Raw genomic sequence first — 19,042 nt, forward strand, 5'->3', positions numbered from 1 at the left:
ATACTGGTAAAGTCTTACCATATGCATAGTTTCAAAGCATGTGAATTCCCCACACAAACTTCTAAACCATCAAGAATCACATAATCCCACAGCTGGCAAGGCCAAAGAATTCATTATGTTCATGTTTATCGCTACACAGCTTCAGGATATTGACAGAAATGCCCACCCACCATTAACAGACTCAGTCTTGAATGCATTAAGATCTTTGGGAAGTCATCTCTCACATAAAGTTTGAACCCTCCTTTTTAAGTGGCCTCTACTGTAATAATCACGTGATCTGTGGCCCAAGTCATTACAACCTACCTAAATTCAATGTTCTATGCTCCATCTCCATATAAATATGAACCATTATCCAACAGCAAGTAAAGTATTCCTTAGACCCATAGGCATTTTAGATCATATATGGTGATGCTGACATGAAAACGAAGTGTTAATTTACTTTGATCAAAATTCTCACATTATCCAGGCATTTCACAACAACACACTGAATGTTTTCACAAGTGTCTGAACTCCTCATAGATTATTATGTCAGCAGAGAGAGAGTGAGTGAGAGAGAGAGAGAGAGACAGAGGATCCTTTTGGAATTTGAAGACATTCTCCTAGTCCTGCCACTTTCCTTCCTCCCAAGGCTCAACCCAGTCTTTGTTGAAGCCAATTTTGCCACTTTCCACCTTATTGGGAGCCCAAGCTAGAGCACACAGCAGTCAGAACAAAATGTGACACAAATCCAAGAGGATATGTCCAGCAGAGAACAACAGTTGGGGTGGAGTTTGTGATTTGAAAGCCGTAGGTCAACCTGGAACGTTGTAGAATGTAGCTATAAAACCCATGACCCAAGCCCACATTTTTGAAGGCTGTGTTTCTAGTTCCAACACTGCAAAAGCTAAAGAATGTGGCAAAGCTTCTTCCCGCTTAAGCATCTCCACATTGCTCTGAAACTAAATTCTAATGGAAATCTCTGAGTACTGCTGTAAGTCTTTGGTTATGGTAGAAAATGTAAAATTATTGCAATCAGCTAAAGAATTAATGTATTTTTCCCCAAAAGCACAGGAAAAGTATTCAAACACACACACACACACACACACACACACACACACAAGTTCCTGAGGGCTCTAGATAAAATGAAAAAATCTTCCTGAATAATACAGGTTATATTTTTTTAAAACTGTAAATTGAAACAACTATTTTTTTGTGAATGGCTAGTAGGTTTGCTGAGCAAGGTAAAAATTCGTGATCTTCAAAGGAATTTATACTAATTTTGTTATAGGCATAAAGAAAATATAAATGTGCTGTGTGAATTCAGCTGAACATGCGATGGATTCCATAATGAAAGATGTTTTCTTTATGTCATTAGTAGAAAAGGTACTATTTGTGGGATGTTAAAAAGCCTTTTCTTTACTAATCAAGCCATATACTACAGATTCTAATTTTTACATTTGTGACTTTCTCTAGAGTATTTTTAATATCCTGTGTCCAAAATGTAACTTAGAAACTAAGTGTGAATAGAAGAAACAAGGAGAAACAAGAGAGAGAGAACAGAGAAAAGGCTGAGATCCTACAGCAAGTGTTAATTCTGGAAGTTTAGCTACTCAATATAACTGGGCAGCAATCGCATGATACAGTTCCCCTGGACATAGAATGTTGTTTGAAAACCCATTCTAGAACTTGCCTCACAGGCTCCAGTGAGCTTCAGACTGATGTTCTTTAAAGCTATATCAATGTGCTTAATTTAGGTTAGAGTTTCGTGAGGGTCCATTCACAAGTTTTTCATGAATCACTTTCAAAGATCCATAAACCCTTGAAATTACATAGAAATACTTTTGTGTCTAGCCTTATGTACACTTATTTTCCTGGAGAAAGGGTCAGTAGTTTCATCAGATTCATAAAAGTATTCAAAGATCCTTATCTCAAAAAAAAATAGGCTAAGTACCACTTCTTTAGTTCATTACTGATTATTTGATATCATTTCTTTTCTCAGAAAGAAAGGCAGTGTGTGTGTGTGTGTGTGTGTGTGTGTGTTCTGACACAAAGACAGTGGTACCACATACTGGCAGGTTTAATTTACACAAAGCATGGTATTTTTAGGTATAGCCTCATTCTCTACCTTTCACAACTAAGAAATTCAATAGTGCTTTTGTTTTTGGCTATAAGGACTTTTATTGTCTGTAGAACAAATTTCCATGTATTATCACTGTAGGAAATGGGTGAGAATGTGGAGGCCAGATATATTCAGTATTTATGAAAAGGGAGATGATATTTTGGTACTTTATTTTGAGCACTGGATTATAATATAATAATACAAATTTATGTATTTGTTTTCATCTTTGAATTGGTCACAGCTTCATTCCAAATATAGGAAATTTTATTATCTGGAATGCTTCTGTATTTTTAGGGGTTACTACAATTTGGTACATTGACAAATACATTGTTATGAAATTATTTTACTGCTTATTGCTCTCAATTTATCCTCTGAAAATTGATCCTTGCACCTATGTATCCTCCCAAAGGGAAGAGAGGCTTCCAACAATCTTGCCTATTGTCTGGTAGATTCTAGATCACTGGAATATTCTAGAAGTTCCATTCTAGGGCTTCTTTCTTCATGAGAACATTAAGTGGATCACAGTTGGTCTGCGTTGGAGTAAAGACCCCACTGACAAAACTAGTGCTCAAGATCATAATTTGGCAAAGGCTTCTCTTGGAAGATCCTAGAATGAGTCTAAACATACCATTAGGTATAAAACAGCAGATACAGCACATTATTGTTCTTTGACAGGAAGCAATAAGGTAGCATGTGCTAAACCAAGGCAAGGGGAAAAATTAAATACCATAGTACTTTGGCAAATACCTCACAAAATAATTTTAAACATTGGAAAAGAGACTCTCTTCCAAGGCATATTAAAATAAAAACCCAGGGAGCCCGGGTGGTTCAGTCAGTTAAGCGTCCGACTCTTGATTTTGGCTCAGGTTAATGAGCTCAGGATTTGTGAGTTCGAGCCCCATGTTGGGCTTCATGCTGACAGCACGGAGCCTTCTCAGGATTCTCTTTCTCCCTCCCTCTCTGTCCCTCCCCCCCACACTCTGAAAAACAAACAAACACACTTAAAAAAAACACAAACCCATTTAGGAGTGGGTATTATCTCAGCATGTTCTCCTGCAAAAAAGGATGCTGTGTTAACATTTGAAGTTGGCCTTAATCTTTAGAGCTCCTTTCAGTAGGAATTTACTTCATCCTCTGAATCAGCAGTAAGGAAAATGTTCCTCTACAGACACATAAATAGTTTCACAGTTTTAAAGTGCCCTTTTGTATATACAAATGGAATACTACATGGCAATGAGAAAGAATGAAATCTGGCCATTTGTAGCAATGTGGATGGACCTCGAGGGTGTCATGCTAAGCGAAATAAGTCAGGCAGAGAAGGACAGATACCATATGTTTGCACTCATAGGTCTAACAGGAGAACGGGAGAAACCTAATGGAGGACCAGGGGGAGGAGAAGAGGGAAAGAGAGTTGGGGAGAGAGAGGGACGCAAAACCTGAGAGACTACTGAATACTGAAAAGGAACCGGAGGGTTGAAAGGGAGGGGGAGGGGAAGGGAGGTGGTGGTGATGGAGGAGGGTACGTGTGGGGAAGAGACTGGGTGTTATATGGAAACCAGTTTGACAATAAACTATTAAAAAATAAAAAACAAATTAATTAATTTAAAATAATAATAAATAAAGTGCCCTTTTGTCTGAATCATTAAGGGCCTTTTGGTCAAAAGCACGATCCTTTGCTTCCCTCTCCTTGGATTTGAAGGGGCAATTCTCAAAAGTTCTCCATCTACAGGAGAATCAGGGACCATGGGCAATCCCTCCCTCCTCATACCCTCTGGAGCACAAAAAGAAATTTGGGGACCAACGATTGTCATTTTCTTACATTTTTAAAATGTTGATATAAAAATGGCACCCATTTTTTGTGTAACTGACATTTTGGACATTTCCTTTAGATGAAAATCAAACCATGAAAAACACTGACTTAGAAAAGAGAAGGCCCCAGGACATTGATATACTTTAGAAGTATAAAGGGTCACACAAGTCAAATACAATCTCATATTAATGGAGCAAGGAACCAAATCTCAAACGATTATTTCTCACATGGCAACAGTTTATTTATAAAAGAAAAAAAAACATAGCATGCAGGAGAGGGGGGGAAATGGAGATGATTGAAGCCTTTTTTTAGTTCCTATTTACAGAAGTGGCACAGAATCTTGATTATTTCTTTTTTAAGATAACTGCTCTGTACAAAACCATCTCATTTTTATGGTACCACTCAATTCCTTAACTATTCTGGGAAGGTAAAGTGAGAAAATACAGTGTGATACCAAAATGAGCAGAAGTTATTCAATGAACAATGATGGCACTTGAGAGAACTCTTGAAAATGAACTTCAAATCTTTTTCATCGTGTCTCTCGTGGACATTTCATTTTTAATACTTCTCTTTAAAATGTCAAGTTGAACCATATGTGAGTGCTGATGTTAGGGCACTTTTTACATCTTATAGCTCCCTTGTAATAGCTTAAATACTTTAGGTCTGTGACACCCCCCCCCCGAATTCCACTGAATTAAACAGATGTTTCCAGACCCCCCCATCATGATCCTGGCACGTTGCTCAGTGGTTAAGGACACAGCAGTAGCAGATGGCAGATGACATGTCTCCTGGGCACTTTATTGTGTCTGTGACGCTATAAGAATCAATAATTAAGCTGATCATTTATGGTCAGATATAGATAAACCCCTAATGTAGCCAGTAATTAATAAGTGAAAAATATGTCTTCAACTGATTTTGATAGTCTTCAATAAAGAGAACAATTCAGGCATTTTCTTAGTGCTCTGATGACTTCAGGGATCTGGTCTGCTTTAAATTCCCATTTTTCATGTAAGAAACTGAACCAGTGGGTACACATGATGAGACTTGCTTTAGGTCATGTTTCACTTCCAATCTTTTGGTTGCTGGCTCAGTGTTTCATCTACTAACTGATTCCTTTCTCTCCCTCCTCGCTCTATGCAACCCCCCCCCATAAAAGTTATGGCAATGGGTGCCTTTGCTGGCCCCAGCACCCGGGAGCTCTGGGGAGGGAGCAAAGCCAAATAGACTCCCTTGGTAGGAAGGTTCTACCACAGGAGTTTCCGTAAAATTGGTGCTCCATATTTTATCCCTTCATATGCTGTTATCTCCCCCGTACTCAGTAATTTTAGTTTGTGCTTTTTGTTTCTCTTTTTGTTTCTTTGGTTTGCTGGCTTTGTGTTCTTTCCTCTTTTTTTTTTTCCTTTTCTTTTCCTTTTACAATGCAGGAATCGGTCAAGGTGTTCCGGTGGTGGCGCTCATTGTGGAAGGAGGACCCAACGTGATCTCCATTGTCTTGGAGTATCTTCGAGATACGCCTCCCGTGCCGGTTGTTGTCTGTGATGGGAGCGGACGGGCGTCTGACATCCTGGCCTTTGGGCACAAATATTCAGAAGAAGGCGGGTAGGTGATGAGTGTGAAGCCTGTGCTCCAAGCTTGGAAAGATGATATTAGTTGAGGAAGAGGTTTGGTATGGGAAGCTGGTGGGGAAGAGCAGGGGAAGGTATACTACATGTCCTAGAACGTGAGACATTCCATGAAATCTCCACTGGGCTAGCCTAATAAAGGGGACAAAGGGTAGCCTTTCTCTTCTATTGATTTCTTGTTCTTTTGCCCCTCCCACTAAGGAGAAACAGGAAGTGGGTCTTAACACACACGGCACAGCTAACCTGGACCCTGGACCGTGTAGATGGGGTTAGTACCTTGGGAGAACCTGGGATGTGGAGTTTCCAGGCTCAGCCTCCGAACACCAGCTGCACGAAACTGCTGCGTGTTCACAAGGGCGAAGCCTTAACAAAGACTTCTGGTGGCCTGTGCCGTCACACCCTGTAGACTGGCTCAGAAAGCGGGGTCTCTCACCTCTCTGTTCCAGTGTAAACCCATCCTGGACTCCCCACCGCCATGCACTTTCCTTGGTCTGTCTGCCCCCTAATGCTACTTCTAACAGTCCACAGCCCTGACCCCAAGGAAGACTTTTTTCCACAACCTTCCTGACAATCTGAGGTCCCATCCAGGGAGTGTTGGCGTCCAAGCCCTCTTGGATATAATTAGATTAAAGTGACTCGCCCCAAAGTGTGAAAAGGGGGTGTTACGGAATTTTTCTTCTATGTAATTTTTTTAAGTTTTTATTTATTTTCATAATCTATCTCTATATCCAATGTGAGACTCAAACCCATGACCGGGAGATTAAGGGTCACATACCCTTCCGACAGAGCCGGCCAGTCAGTGAATTTTTAAATAAGGAACTTACTAACCAAATCAATTCTCTTAACACATGAAACTGGTAGGCCAAAGGAGATGGGGTCTTTTGTGCATCCCTTTTACACACATACACCAAGAGTCTACTGAGTGCTGCACACGGAGATGGGAAAAAAGAGTAACAACTCTTCCTGCCATCAGAGAGCCTCATAGAAAGTTTAGGAAGTAGATAATGGTTAGTGGTAAGTGACTGGTGAGCTGGGTGACGCAGGACACTCCCTTCTCCATCCATCTGCCAGGTAGCCCTCCTTACAACAGGCTCCGCGGGGCAGCTCCCCGGTGTCTCTTCTCTCCAGTCCTGTCCTTGTCTGTGCCCCAGGTGAGCCGGTTCACCCAGCCCCCTTCCCTATAAGTGTAGGAACCTAAATTTGGGAAAGAAAGGAGACTTCAGGGAGTCACAGGTCTCCCACTAACATTGCAAACACTGGCAGTGCTTTGAGGCCATCTTCAAGCTTTTGATATGAAAAAGAAAAAAAAAAACAATATTCACTAGCATGAATTTGGGGTTTGCTTCCTGGCAAATTTAAATTACTTTTTTCTTCTCCTTTCATTGTAAATATTGGTCCATTTTATAGCTAAGAAACTAAAAAGGACATTTGCCTGAACGCCTCCATGTCTGTTACCAAACAGAGTTCAGGAGCCTCAACTGCGCTTTGCTTTTGCGCTTTGCTTTTATTAAGAATGTAGCCATCATTCTCTTTGATTTAAGGATAGCAACGTGCATCTTTTTCAGAAACAACTCAAGAATTTATACAGTTTTTAGCTTTGGCTAACTTTTTCACTTCCTGATGCTTGTAATTATTTCATTGTATTTCCTCAAAGTAAATGCAACTTTGCATTCATAAGGCACATTTCCTTTTCAGAAAATTCATGGAAAAGTGAGCTGTTCATCCTAACATTTCAGGTTTTTTAAGTCTGTACACAATGACGCTCTGGAGGGGGGCCTGCTTGCCATTATCATGGGTTCTCTTCTGTGAAAATGTTACAATTTTTGATAAGTTGCTCTTCCTGGTTCTGTTTTATGTGTAGAGGAAATGTACATGTTTTAGACCTGGGGGGAGAGGAACTCTGTATTTTTTAACCTAGGGGACAGGTACGCAGAGCGATTATGTACTTTCCCAAGGCCACATAGCCCACGATCCCAGGTCAGGATTCTTTCTGATCTATTATAAAAATACACACCAAAATGGATTTTTGTGGCATGTGCCTTAGTCATTTCTTATATGGTACCTCAATGGTACCGTCTCTTAAATAACTTCTGTTCCTTTCAGCTTCCCCTTTGCATTAGAATTTCTTAATTTTTTGTATTTTTCCATGTATTCCCAAAAGATAAAATCAATGCATTCCTACTTGTAAAGTCACTTGTTGGCCTAAGCTGACCAACCCTACAACGCGGGAATTCTTTTCTTCCCCCCTGACCCAGACCCAAATTAAGAAGCAGAAATACAATGCCCTTTTAGCTTTAATTGGCAATTTAGTTTTGAAACCAAAGTTAAGTTTTAGTTCTGATTATTTTATGACCAAAATATGCAAAAGCATAATCTATAAGGGATTTATGCAAACATATAAACCATGGTTGATTACCAAAGAATATGAAGTCATGCACATAACCAGCGTGGAGATAAAGAATTCAGATATGATTTCATACCTTGGGAATTATTCAACTTAAACTTCAAAAATTTTAAGAAATGTTTAGAAACACTTATTAAGGAAATAGAAACTTCAAGAGAAGCTTTGTATTTGCCAATCCAAATATATAAGTCTATATTTATTTTATACAGTGTTGTAATAAATTTATGCTCTTGCTCTAGGAAAGCAATTATAAATTTATCATGATCAAATGAATTCACGATGTTTCTCTGTGTCATGTGAATAACTGCCAGAATTAATCAGGTTTATTTAGCTTGATAAAAATTTGTCTGGTCACAAATGTGCAGCCAATTTAAAAAACATTTCCAGGGGAGCCTGGTGACTCAAGTCAGTTAAGCTTCTAACTTCAGCTCAGTCATTATCTCACAGTTTGTGGGTTCAAGCCCCACGTCGGGCTCTGTGCTGATAGCTCAGAGCCTGAGCCTGCTTCAGAGTCTGTGTCTCCCTCTCTCCCTGCTCCTCCCCTGCTTGCGCTGTTTCTCTCTGTCTCTCAAAAATGAATAATCATTAAAAAAAATTTTAAAAACATTTCCGAAGAGCATTACTTTGCAGTAGTGTGTTTGCTTTATGCTAAAAAGGAAAAGAAAAACAAACAAACAGAAGAAGCCGATCTCAGTCTTCATTCATCGTGAAGAATTTCTTCTTTGAATTCCAAAATGTACAACAGAATTGGGACATATTTTACTATATAAGTAAATATAAACGTTTTGCTCTATATTCATCTAAACAAACCCTTATAAATAAATATGTGTAATTATTCGTGTAAAACTGAATATAGAAAGCTTACACACCTTGTTTATGAAACCTGAATCAGAATTGAAATCACTGATTTTTACTTTTAGGTTATTTTGGTAATTTATTTTTTTTAAGTTTTTTTTTTTTTGAGAGAGAGAGAGACAGAAAGCACAGGTGCACAAGTGGGGTAGAGAGAAGGAGAGACAGAATCCCAAACAGGCCCTGCACCATCAGCACAGAGCTAAATGTGGGGCTCGAACTCACAAACTGTGAGATCATGATCTGAGCCCAGACCAAGAGTCAGACGCTTAACTGACTGGGCCACCCAGGTGCCCCTTTGGTAATTTAAATATGACTTCTAAATTTTTAAACTCATATATAGATTGTTAAGTAACACAAGTCCAAGGAATATCAATGTGTTTATTTAGCTATAAAGCATTTCATTTTATAATCTTAAAGGAGTAAATGAAATTTATACACCTTGTATTTTAACTTTTGTGAACTTGGTATTTTGCCGTTAAATTCCCTGTTATTAACCAACTTCCAAGAATATGAATTTGAAAGGTCATCACTTTGGAAGCAAATTGTAATTCGCAAAACTAACTTTTGTCGATGAGATTACTTGAGGTAAAGGAAGACAGAGCGTGTCCATCCCAAAGCAAATGGGTCTGGATATACTAAGGGGCAACAGCAATTAAATTCATTTGCCTTCTTCTCCCTCTCTGCTCTGTGGCACATGCTACCAGAAAGAAATGGCCAAGCTCTCTTTTTCCCTTAATGTTGAGCTAGATCATTCCATTTCTCATCTGTCATAGTTTTCAAATGAGTCATAACTCACTTTCCCTAACTAATTTCATTCCATAAAAATATTATCAAATTTTTCTTTTCCAAATCACAAATGACTCAACACTGCCAACAAACAGAATAATGCTACCCAAGTGGCATTAGATTCGATTACCTAAGTTTTCAAATAGGAAGATGCGAGGTTTCACTGTGTTGACAAAACAAGCTGACGAACTTCACTCACAGTCAGAACAGGTGGCAGGTGCCTGCAGTTAAAGCCAGAGATGAGGCTGCTTGATAAGTAACTGAGGATCTAAGTCTCAGGTTGCAGAGAAATGTGGTCTGGCTCCTCATTTATCAGCCATTGAGAAAGTGCCACGCAGATGAAAGATGTCAGCGTGAAGAAGGTATCTGAATGAATGTGCATTCTGAGATGATGCTCCTTGTTCATCTGGATTCTACGGCTAAGTCTTACATTTATTTTGGTGTCTTTTTCCAGAAAATAAGTATCTGGGCTTACCATTTTTAGAGAGCCTAGGACAAGAAGCATACCTCTGGTAACAGGAACCCTTAAAGTTCTTACACAGTCTGCTGATAACTCTGGGGACATCACCAAGGAGCCGATGCCAGTTCACATTCGTATTTGTTTGGAATTTGTATTAGATATGGTGGAGAAACACTGAGCCACTAATGCCTTGTTCTTTTGTTTTTTTTTTTTAAGTTTATTTTTGAGAGAAAGAGAGAGAGACAGTGTGAGAGGGGGAGGGTCAGAGAGAGAGGGAGATACAGAATCCGAAGACAGGCTCCAGGCTCTGAGCTAGCTGTCAGCACAGAGCCTGATGCAGGGCTCAAACCCACAAACTGCGAGATCATGACCTGAGCTGATGTCAGACACTTAACCGGCTGAGCCACCCAGGCGTCCCTCTAATGCCTTGCTCTTGAGGACAAGAATAGATAATATATTTCAAGTAAAAATCTGATTTTCCTGTTTAAAGAGGGCTTGGGCAGAGGGTTTGCTGAGGCAAATGCATAAATGGAACACGAAGTAGAGATGAGAAAGAAAAAGTATGTTGAATGGCTTCAAATTATATCACTATGTGCTAGCTAGATGTAATGAAAGTTTGCTCTTCTCCAAATACACATCAAAATGACCAAAATCAGGAAGAAGTCACCAGAAAACTAGCCATTTTAGAAATCCATGTTTAGTCTCTATTCCCTAGGGCATATCACTCTGTGCAGTGGGTACTAATGTTTCTTCTGCCTGAGAGATTTCCATCTAAGGCTGAAGGATGTCACAGCCATATCATTTTTCTCTATAAGATCTGCTGAAAGGAAGTAATTGATCTCAGTAATCTGTATCCCAGTATGATTTAAACATAATTGGAATGTCAAGTGAGAAAGAAGGAAACAAATATCAAGCATGCTGACTTCAAGTGTCTATTTTAGTTTCCATTAATTTCATCTTACCTTGTCTCTTTTCTAGAATTTTCTATAAGAAAGCATGTCAAAACTTGATTCTGTTTTGTAACTTTCTCAGAAGGGAAGGGAAGAAAGTTGGAAACATCTGTATAGGCAAAGCATACTGGAAGCTTTATGTAGAAAGGGGTGTTGTTTTTGTAAAGTGTTTTCTAAGTTAACATTTATTGAGTTCCTACTATATGCACTCAACTTAACTGTTAGAGGATGAGCAAGACATGACCCAGTTAGAGATTTTATACTGGAGGTTAGAAACACAGGTGCGAATACAAATAAATAGAAGGTCATGTGCACTGTGATGGACCTATAAGAGCCCAGAGGACAAAGTACTTGAGTGTGACATTTCTCCCAAGAATCTATTCAAGGACACCTGACTGGCTTAGTTGGTAGAGCATGTGACTCTTGATCTCAAGGTCATTAGTTCCAGCCCCATGTTGGGTGTTAATTACTCACAAAATGGCATGATAGTGACTCTGTTGCTCCTATCCCCCTTTTCCATCAAAAACTGGATTCAACCTGAGTATCAGCCTGGATGACAAGAAAAAACTACCATTTGACTCTCTTTTACGTAACTCAACACAGAAAACAAAAGGAATCAGTCTGAAGAGCATTGAAAAAAAATTCAATAAAAGGGACAATTCTAAGAGAAACTGTGTTTATATATATGTATACATACTATTATGTTGAATTAATATATGCTCAAATTTACATATGTTTAAATATTCCATATTATTTATATATTATATAATTGAATTTATATATTTTGATTTAATGAAATCAAGCTAATTGAGTAATTTAATCCAATAAATTCAATTAAATCACATATTATTTATATATATATACTAATGCCTATAATTATTGAATTGCAATTTTTATATTGCAATTTTCCCCTCTGTGGAATATTTTAAAGATATAGGGGTGCCAAGGTGGCTCAGTCGGTTAAGCGCCTGACTTTGGCTCAGGTCATGATCTCACAGTTCGTGGGTTCGAACTCTGCATCAGGCTCTGTGCTGACAGCTAGTTAAGAACCTGGAGCCTGTCTTCAGATTCTGTGTCTCCCTCTCTCTTACCCTCCCCTGCTCACACTGTCTCTCTGTCTCTCAAAAATAAATAAAAACATTTAAAAATTAAAAATTAAATTAAAAAGATATTGATATATAAATACCTATATAAATAATATAATAGTGATAATATAAAATCTAATGAAGATACTGGTATAAGGATGTATAGATACCATTGTATCCAAGTTCTGCAAGGCTGGAGTACTTTCATTTATTTAGGAAAGTTCAAAAGAAAATACTTTGTCTTCCAGTTTGCTATTTGATCCCTCCATGTTGTGTCAGCATGGAGAGAATGAAGCAGTGACTAAAAAACAATTATGGAGAGTTCATGGAGGAAGTGCTAGTGAGGGGAAAAATTCTATTGATCTTTATCCATCCATCAGTTCTCTAAATTGATTAAATTCGCTTTAGAATTGTTTAGCTCCAAGCTGGGAAAGTGTGGCCACGAACATAAACAGCAGACATTAGAAAGAACACAGAGCTGCGTTCTGCATAATCCATCGTGATAAAGAAATCCTTTTCGGAGAACCACTGCCCACGGCTTTTAGATAGCCCATCAAGGCCAAGTGACGATTGCACAGGATGGATCAACCATGTTCCTCTGAGCTTAGCTCACTTCTTGGCCGCTTGTTACACAGAATGCCTTCACAATAGGCATGAGGTTATCACACTCTCGCGTGCCTGAGAATCACCCAGAAAGTGTTAGGAGACACAGGTTTCCCGAAGTATCCAGATTTGGTGCACCTGGGCTGAGGGGAAGGAAACTGTAAGTGAAACCAAAATTCAGGTGATTCCAGCCAGAGTGGTCCATGAACCACACTTTCAGAAGCTCCTTTTCAATGTATACAAATTAGCTTTCTGATATTTTCAGAAAGAGCCTCCTCACCCGCTGTGCCTGGCATGCATTCTCCTCACACCAGTCATGGCATTGTTGCTGCTAGCACTTTGCACGTTCTGCCAAATTTTGTCCCTGGAACCCAGTTGGCTTGAGAAGTTGATTTAGCATGAATCACCTCATTTATTTCTTTATCACAGCTGTTCTTGGTTTCAAACATCTGTTAGAGTTGAAAATTCCTCCCTTGAAGAGAAAGCTATACCATAAAAATACTCATTTTGACAGGACTGGTAGATTTCTCCGTTCACATTTTTTTTACATGGATTTCTTAAGGGCGTTCCGTTCCCTTTTTTATGTCTTTCGAAAATGATTTTCCTACTAGTTCAAAATATATGACCCATTTCCAAGGAGAAAAAAAGAGGATGAGAAACCTCAAAGTATTGAAAACTGAATGATGGGTCTTTCTGCTATTGGAGATGCCATTGACGGTCATCAAGGTCATTAAATTCAGCATTAGAAGGTCTTAGCTCATTTTCCTTTGACTTTACAACTGCAATGGGCAACCATTCAAGAGTCCCAGTTTCCCACTTGCCTGTCACATTGATTTTCACATCTGTGGGTCCTTCCTCATGGGAAATCTCAGAAGTACAATATATAAAACACAGGATACATGTTCACTCTGTTGAAGCTGGGGCGGAAGGCCTAGATCGGTGGTTCTCAAGTATTTATCTTGCATCAGAAACCCTCAAAGGGCTTATTAAAAATCAAGTACTTGGCCCCATCTTAGATTTCCTAATTCAGTACGTCTGACTGGCCAGGTGATATGCATTTCCAAGAAGTACCCCGAGATGCTGATGCTGTTGGTTCAGGGACCATAATTTGAGAACCACTAGTCTACAGGCCTCCTTTCTCCACCTGGCTCTCACCACTAAGGCAGCACTGAGGCAGCTCTGGAGTGCCTCCTCAGAATCCTCAAGTCTTCTTTGTGGAAAGCAGGTGATCATTAATCCACAGGGCAAGTCCACATTCCTTTGCTTGGGCTTAAGACCTTTTATATTCTGGCCCCAGCTCTCTCCACGGCCATCTCAATGAACCTTCCATTCACCGGACAACACTGCCTTCCACTTGTCCTTCTCACTGCTGCCTTAGTGTGAGATGTACACGTACATTTCTTTACCCACTTCTATAGCATAGTCTACTTCTATGAAAAGAAGTAGTGAGGGCTTTTAAAATCCACAAATACATTTAAAATATATTTGAGGGAGCCTTAGATAATAAAATGTCCTGGTATTTAATTCCTCTACCTTAGAGGAGATGAATTCTGAATCATCCTGGCTGATATTAGAACCTGCAGCTGCTAGAAATAGAGTGGATTAACATCTCACGCTGTGGTATCATTAATAATAGATAATGTTTGCAATGTCTTTAATGGATTTCCATTAGATTCCCCATGCAATTCTCATTGATTATGGACTACAGGATTCATAAAAACTAAATACAACAGTGACCACCTGCTATAAAAGCTTCTTCCACCAAAGACACACTAAAGATGCATTAACGTAGTATTCCAAGGTTAACTCAAGTCTATACTACTGTTGTCTAGAAAAGCCTCCACTCAGCTTCATTATGCCTTTTCTTTAATTGTCCTAATTGGACAGCTGCCCTATAGTTGATACATATATTTATTGTATTTTCTGGAGCTATTCCATGCAAATCAAGTTTCCATGAAGAGTGACCCCTAAAATAAGCAGTAAAAATCAGTTCCTTTAAATTCATGGAAGCCACAGTTCATTCAGTGTCTTGGAAACAGACCTAAAATGTAGAGTTCTTTAACCCTATGATATCCCTGGTGTTCACCATTTGATAGTATATTTGAAATTTTCTTATCTCTAGTGCAGGGATGACAAATAGTTTTCATCTTGAATGTCAACAACAATCAACTGCTACTGGCATCCTAGAATAATGTGTTAAGAATTCTTCTGAGGCCACACTGGGGCTCAGGGGAGAGATTACTATGATAGGTTAATAATGATGCAAAGAAAGAAAGGTACAGTCAACATGCCATGGATGTCGACTTTTATTCTCGAGTGAAGACAACGTGTTATAGATAGCCCCATCACCATCAGGCAGTCATCAAATAGCACATTGAATTATGAAGCTGAGGGAAAAATAAGAAATTTATCTGCCTAAAAGATACCTGGGAAATGGCCCATCTTTAATCAATACTGTGAAGTGCATCAGTCTAAACTGCCTGACAATATGAGTCTTTCCCTGCAGACATAATGCATAGGATATCAAAAACAAGAAGCCCTTTTTGTCTATGGATAATTGATAAGAAACATTTATTATTTTTTTTTGAGAGAGAGAGAGCATGTACAAGCAGGAGAGGGGCAAAGAGAGAGAGAGAGAGAGAGAGAGAGAGAGAGAGAGAGAGAGAGAGAATTCCAAGCAGGCTCTGTGCTGTCAGAGCCTGATTCAGGACTCGAACTCACCAACTGTCAGATCATGACCCAAGCCAAAATCAAGAGTCAGATGCTTAACTGACTGAGCTACCCAGATGCCCAAAAAAGAGTAATTTAAAAACAGCAAGGAATTAATCCATCACTAATCCATCTTAAAAAAAAAAAAAGAAAGAAAGATAATTATACTTGTTCCAGCATCTCACAGAGTATGATATGGGATGAGAAGGCATCTTTGACAAATAGCCTTGAGCGCGGATTGAGATTTACCCGCCCTTTTCTCCACACCTCTCACCCTGTTCCCAAAAGCATCCTTGCATAATGTAAATTAATATTTTTTAAAGCTTCTGCATGCAAGAACCTGATCTAAACACTGTCTTTCATAAATTCTATGAGGTAACTATGATAATTATCCCCATTTTATAAATGAGGAAATTGAGGACAGAAAGATTACAAAGTTTGCTCAATATCTCACTGGTAGGGAGTGGTCTGATCAGGCAGATGGGGACATCACCTCTAGGAAGGTGAGATCCAGTAACTGCAGAAAGTATGCTTACCCCAGAGCTGAGTTATTTTCCTTTATTTTTTTTAAGTTTATTTATTTATGTTGAGAGAATGCGTGCATGGGAGGGGCAGAGAACAAAAGAATCCCAAGCAGTCTCCACATTGAGAGTATGGAGCTTGATGCTGGGTTTGAACTCATGAACGATGTGATCATGACCTGAGCCAAAATCAGGAGCAGGACGCTTAGCTAACTGAGCCACATAGGTGCCCCAGAGATGATTTATTCTGAACAACAGTTTCCATCTTCCCCACTTTATCTCACATGCTGGTTAATGTCTCCTTTGAATAAATGTTGGACCAACTTTTAAAGCATGTCATTGAAAGATGTGCCAGTGCCTTTGCTTGCCCAAGAACTTCATACACCTAAGTCCAGCTCTGATTCTCACTTTTATAGAGGGTCTAAAACAATAACAGTTTGATGATTCCTCTTGCCGGCCATGTGCAATAATCATTGGTGAGATTCTCTTGGGATGAATACAGAGGATGTGTCTTTCTCTTTAATTTTGGCAACAGAGAAGCTACCTGACCATGTGTCATCCCTGTATCCTTTGGCAACACTTAACAATTTCTACTCTTGGCCATATTCATAACCAATAGCAAAAGAAAGAAGTGAAATTACAGACACATAGCCAACACTGTTGAGGATTTTTCACCTGAATGTCCTGCTAGTTTCTGCACAAGATAAAGTGCTTGGCAGCCCTATCTGCCTCAACAGCAGTTCTATCCAATAGAACTCTCTGTGATGATGGAAATGTTGTTTATCTCTGCTATCCAATAGAAGTATCTGTGATGATGGAAATATTCTATCTGTCCAATCAGATAGCCACTGAGCACTTGAACTGTGACTAGTGTGACTAAGGCTTTGAATTTTAAATTTATTTAGCTATAATTAATTTTAATTCAGATTGCCACATGTGGCTAAGAGCTACCATATTAAACAACATAGCTCTAGTATTTCTGTAATTGAGTTCCTCCAAACTGGGAACCCTTGAATGTCTGACAGATTTTCAATATTACTTGACATTTTTCCCTTCATTTTCTGATTACATTCTTTTCCTCCAACCAACATTATGTATTTAATCATTCAACAAGTATTTTTTTGAACACTACTATGTTCCAGGCACTATTTTAGGCACTGGCAAAAACACACCTGTCAATAAAATAGACAAAAACTTTTGTGATTACAGAACTTACATTTTAGCAGGGTTAGATAGATAATAGGTAATGAACATACTAAATAAACACATTGTATTATATTTTAGGAAGTGATATACTATGGGGAAAGGGAAGGGTAAGGGAATCGAGGTAAGGGGGTAGTGGAAAATCTGTCTTCAGCACCTTCATGAAGATTGAGAGAAGAGAACACATAAGTAGTAGCATGCGCAGTCCATACATCAAGGAGTTAGTCTAGTTAGGATTTTCTTAGACTAATCTGACTTTATGAAGTTCCATACATAAAATGCCTACCACAAATCTTAGAATAAATACTGAATGCCTCTCTTACAACCCTCAACCCCACTGCACCACCCGCTTCTGTTTCCTTTTGTATGTGTGTCTATGCCTTCTGTTTTACCATATATAGCTCAAGATCCTAGAGTGGATTTTCTTTTTTTTTAACTTTTTTTTAATGTTTTATTTATTTTTGATACAGAGAGAGACAGCATGAGAGGGGGAGGGGCAGAGAGAGGAGACACAGAATCTGAAGCAGGCTCCAGGCTCTGAGCTGGCTGTCAGCACAGAGCCTGATGCGGGGCTCGAACCCACGAACGCGAGATCTGACCTGAGCCGAAGCCGGAGGCTTAACCGACTGAGCCACCCAGGTGCCCCTAGAGTGGATTTTCAAAAAGAAAAAAAAATCAAATTAAAGATAAAGTGAACAAAAATAAAAGCTCCCTCTGTGGATAGCAGTAAATGACTTTTTTAACTGATTACATCCTCTAGCATGCATCCTTCCTGATTGCAGGCAGCTTCTCTAAGATCATTCTACTTGCCTCATGTGACTAGATAGAACCTTCAGGAAAAGCCGAGGTGAACCACTTGTCTAGGCTACATATTAAAGTAAGATTAGAGATACTATTTTCACAGGTCTTAGCAGGTAGAAGCCATTTGGATCTAGAGCTGATCCTTGGGAAAAGGGCAGGCAAAGTCATCCCCTACCCGCCCACTGGTCCCTTCCCGATGTCCCATTCACAACTTCCCCAACTTTCTTTCCAGCTAATACTTTCTAAAAGCCATCAGCATCAGTCAGTTACAGTTGAATGTGAGTTTAACATAAAACATCACTTAACCTAAGAGTTGCTCTTAGGACTTCTAATTGTTCAACAAAATATTTGTTTGTCTTTTAACTAATTAAAAGGAACTTTGGGCTTTGGAGAAGCTCGGGATTAACTCTGGGAAGGTAGTGGATCCTCAAAACCACATTACTCAGCCTCAGTCTTCTTACACATAAGATAGAGAATATCCTGTATCAGGGATAAAAACAGAAGAAATCCCCACTCATATCCAGTCATCAAACAACAATTCACTAGCTTTGCATCACCACACTGAGCTGAGCCTACATATTTACACTAGTGTATAGTAGTTCATTATCAGAGATTCTTCCTGATTCTCTTCTCCTCTAAGTTTGGCTCTGATGTTTCTTTAGCAAGGTAGTTTCCCTCTGCAGGCTCCAGACTCTTTATCTGTAAAACTGCGGCTCCTACGCTGTGTCATCCCTTTCTCCCAAAGCGCAAATTCCACAGCTGGATTTTCAGATTAGTAACATACAGAATCTAAAAATATCAAAAGCTGAGATGTTTTCTTACTGGTGATGAGAAACTACTGCGAGGTTTTAAGAAAGATGTGATGCAATCACATTTGCTTTGTAGAGTAACCATTCAACCACCTGTGTGGAGTGCATTAGAAGAGGATAGAGAAGAAATCAATTAGTGGTCTGTTGGTACCACCTGAGTAAGATAGGAGGCGGGCCCACACGAAGGTAAATAAATAAGGTAAATTGAGCCAATGCTTTAGGAAGTCAAATTTCTCTCTAGCTTTTGGCAGGTGCTGTTGTTGCTTTTCCTTTCCAAACAGACCTCAAAGTGAGATGAGGGCACCAAGAAAATACCCCACTGTTTT

General features: G+C 39.2%; 1 protein-coding gene across 8 annotated transcripts in view; it reads left to right on the top strand.

Annotated features, from left to right (window-relative positions):
- The window catches only part of TRPM3 (transient receptor potential cation channel subfamily M member 3), a 492,852-nt gene that overhangs the window by 302,992 nt on the left and 170,818 nt on the right, over window positions 1–19,042 (top strand). For all 8 annotated transcript variants that reach the window (XM_029920564.1, XM_029920565.1, XM_029920566.1 and 5 more), the window contains one exon: window positions 5,333–5,507. In XM_029920564.1, coding sequence (XP_029776424.1) covers window positions 5,333–5,507 — 175 coding nt within the window. The remainder of the gene's footprint in view (window positions 1–5,332; window positions 5,508–19,042) is intronic.

The sequence above is a fragment of the Suricata suricatta genome, chromosome 13 (genome assembly GCF_006229205.1).
Source record: "Suricata suricatta isolate VVHF042 chromosome 13, meerkat_22Aug2017_6uvM2_HiC, whole genome shotgun sequence".
Lineage (NCBI taxonomy): Eukaryota > Metazoa > Chordata > Mammalia > Carnivora > Herpestidae > Suricata > Suricata suricatta.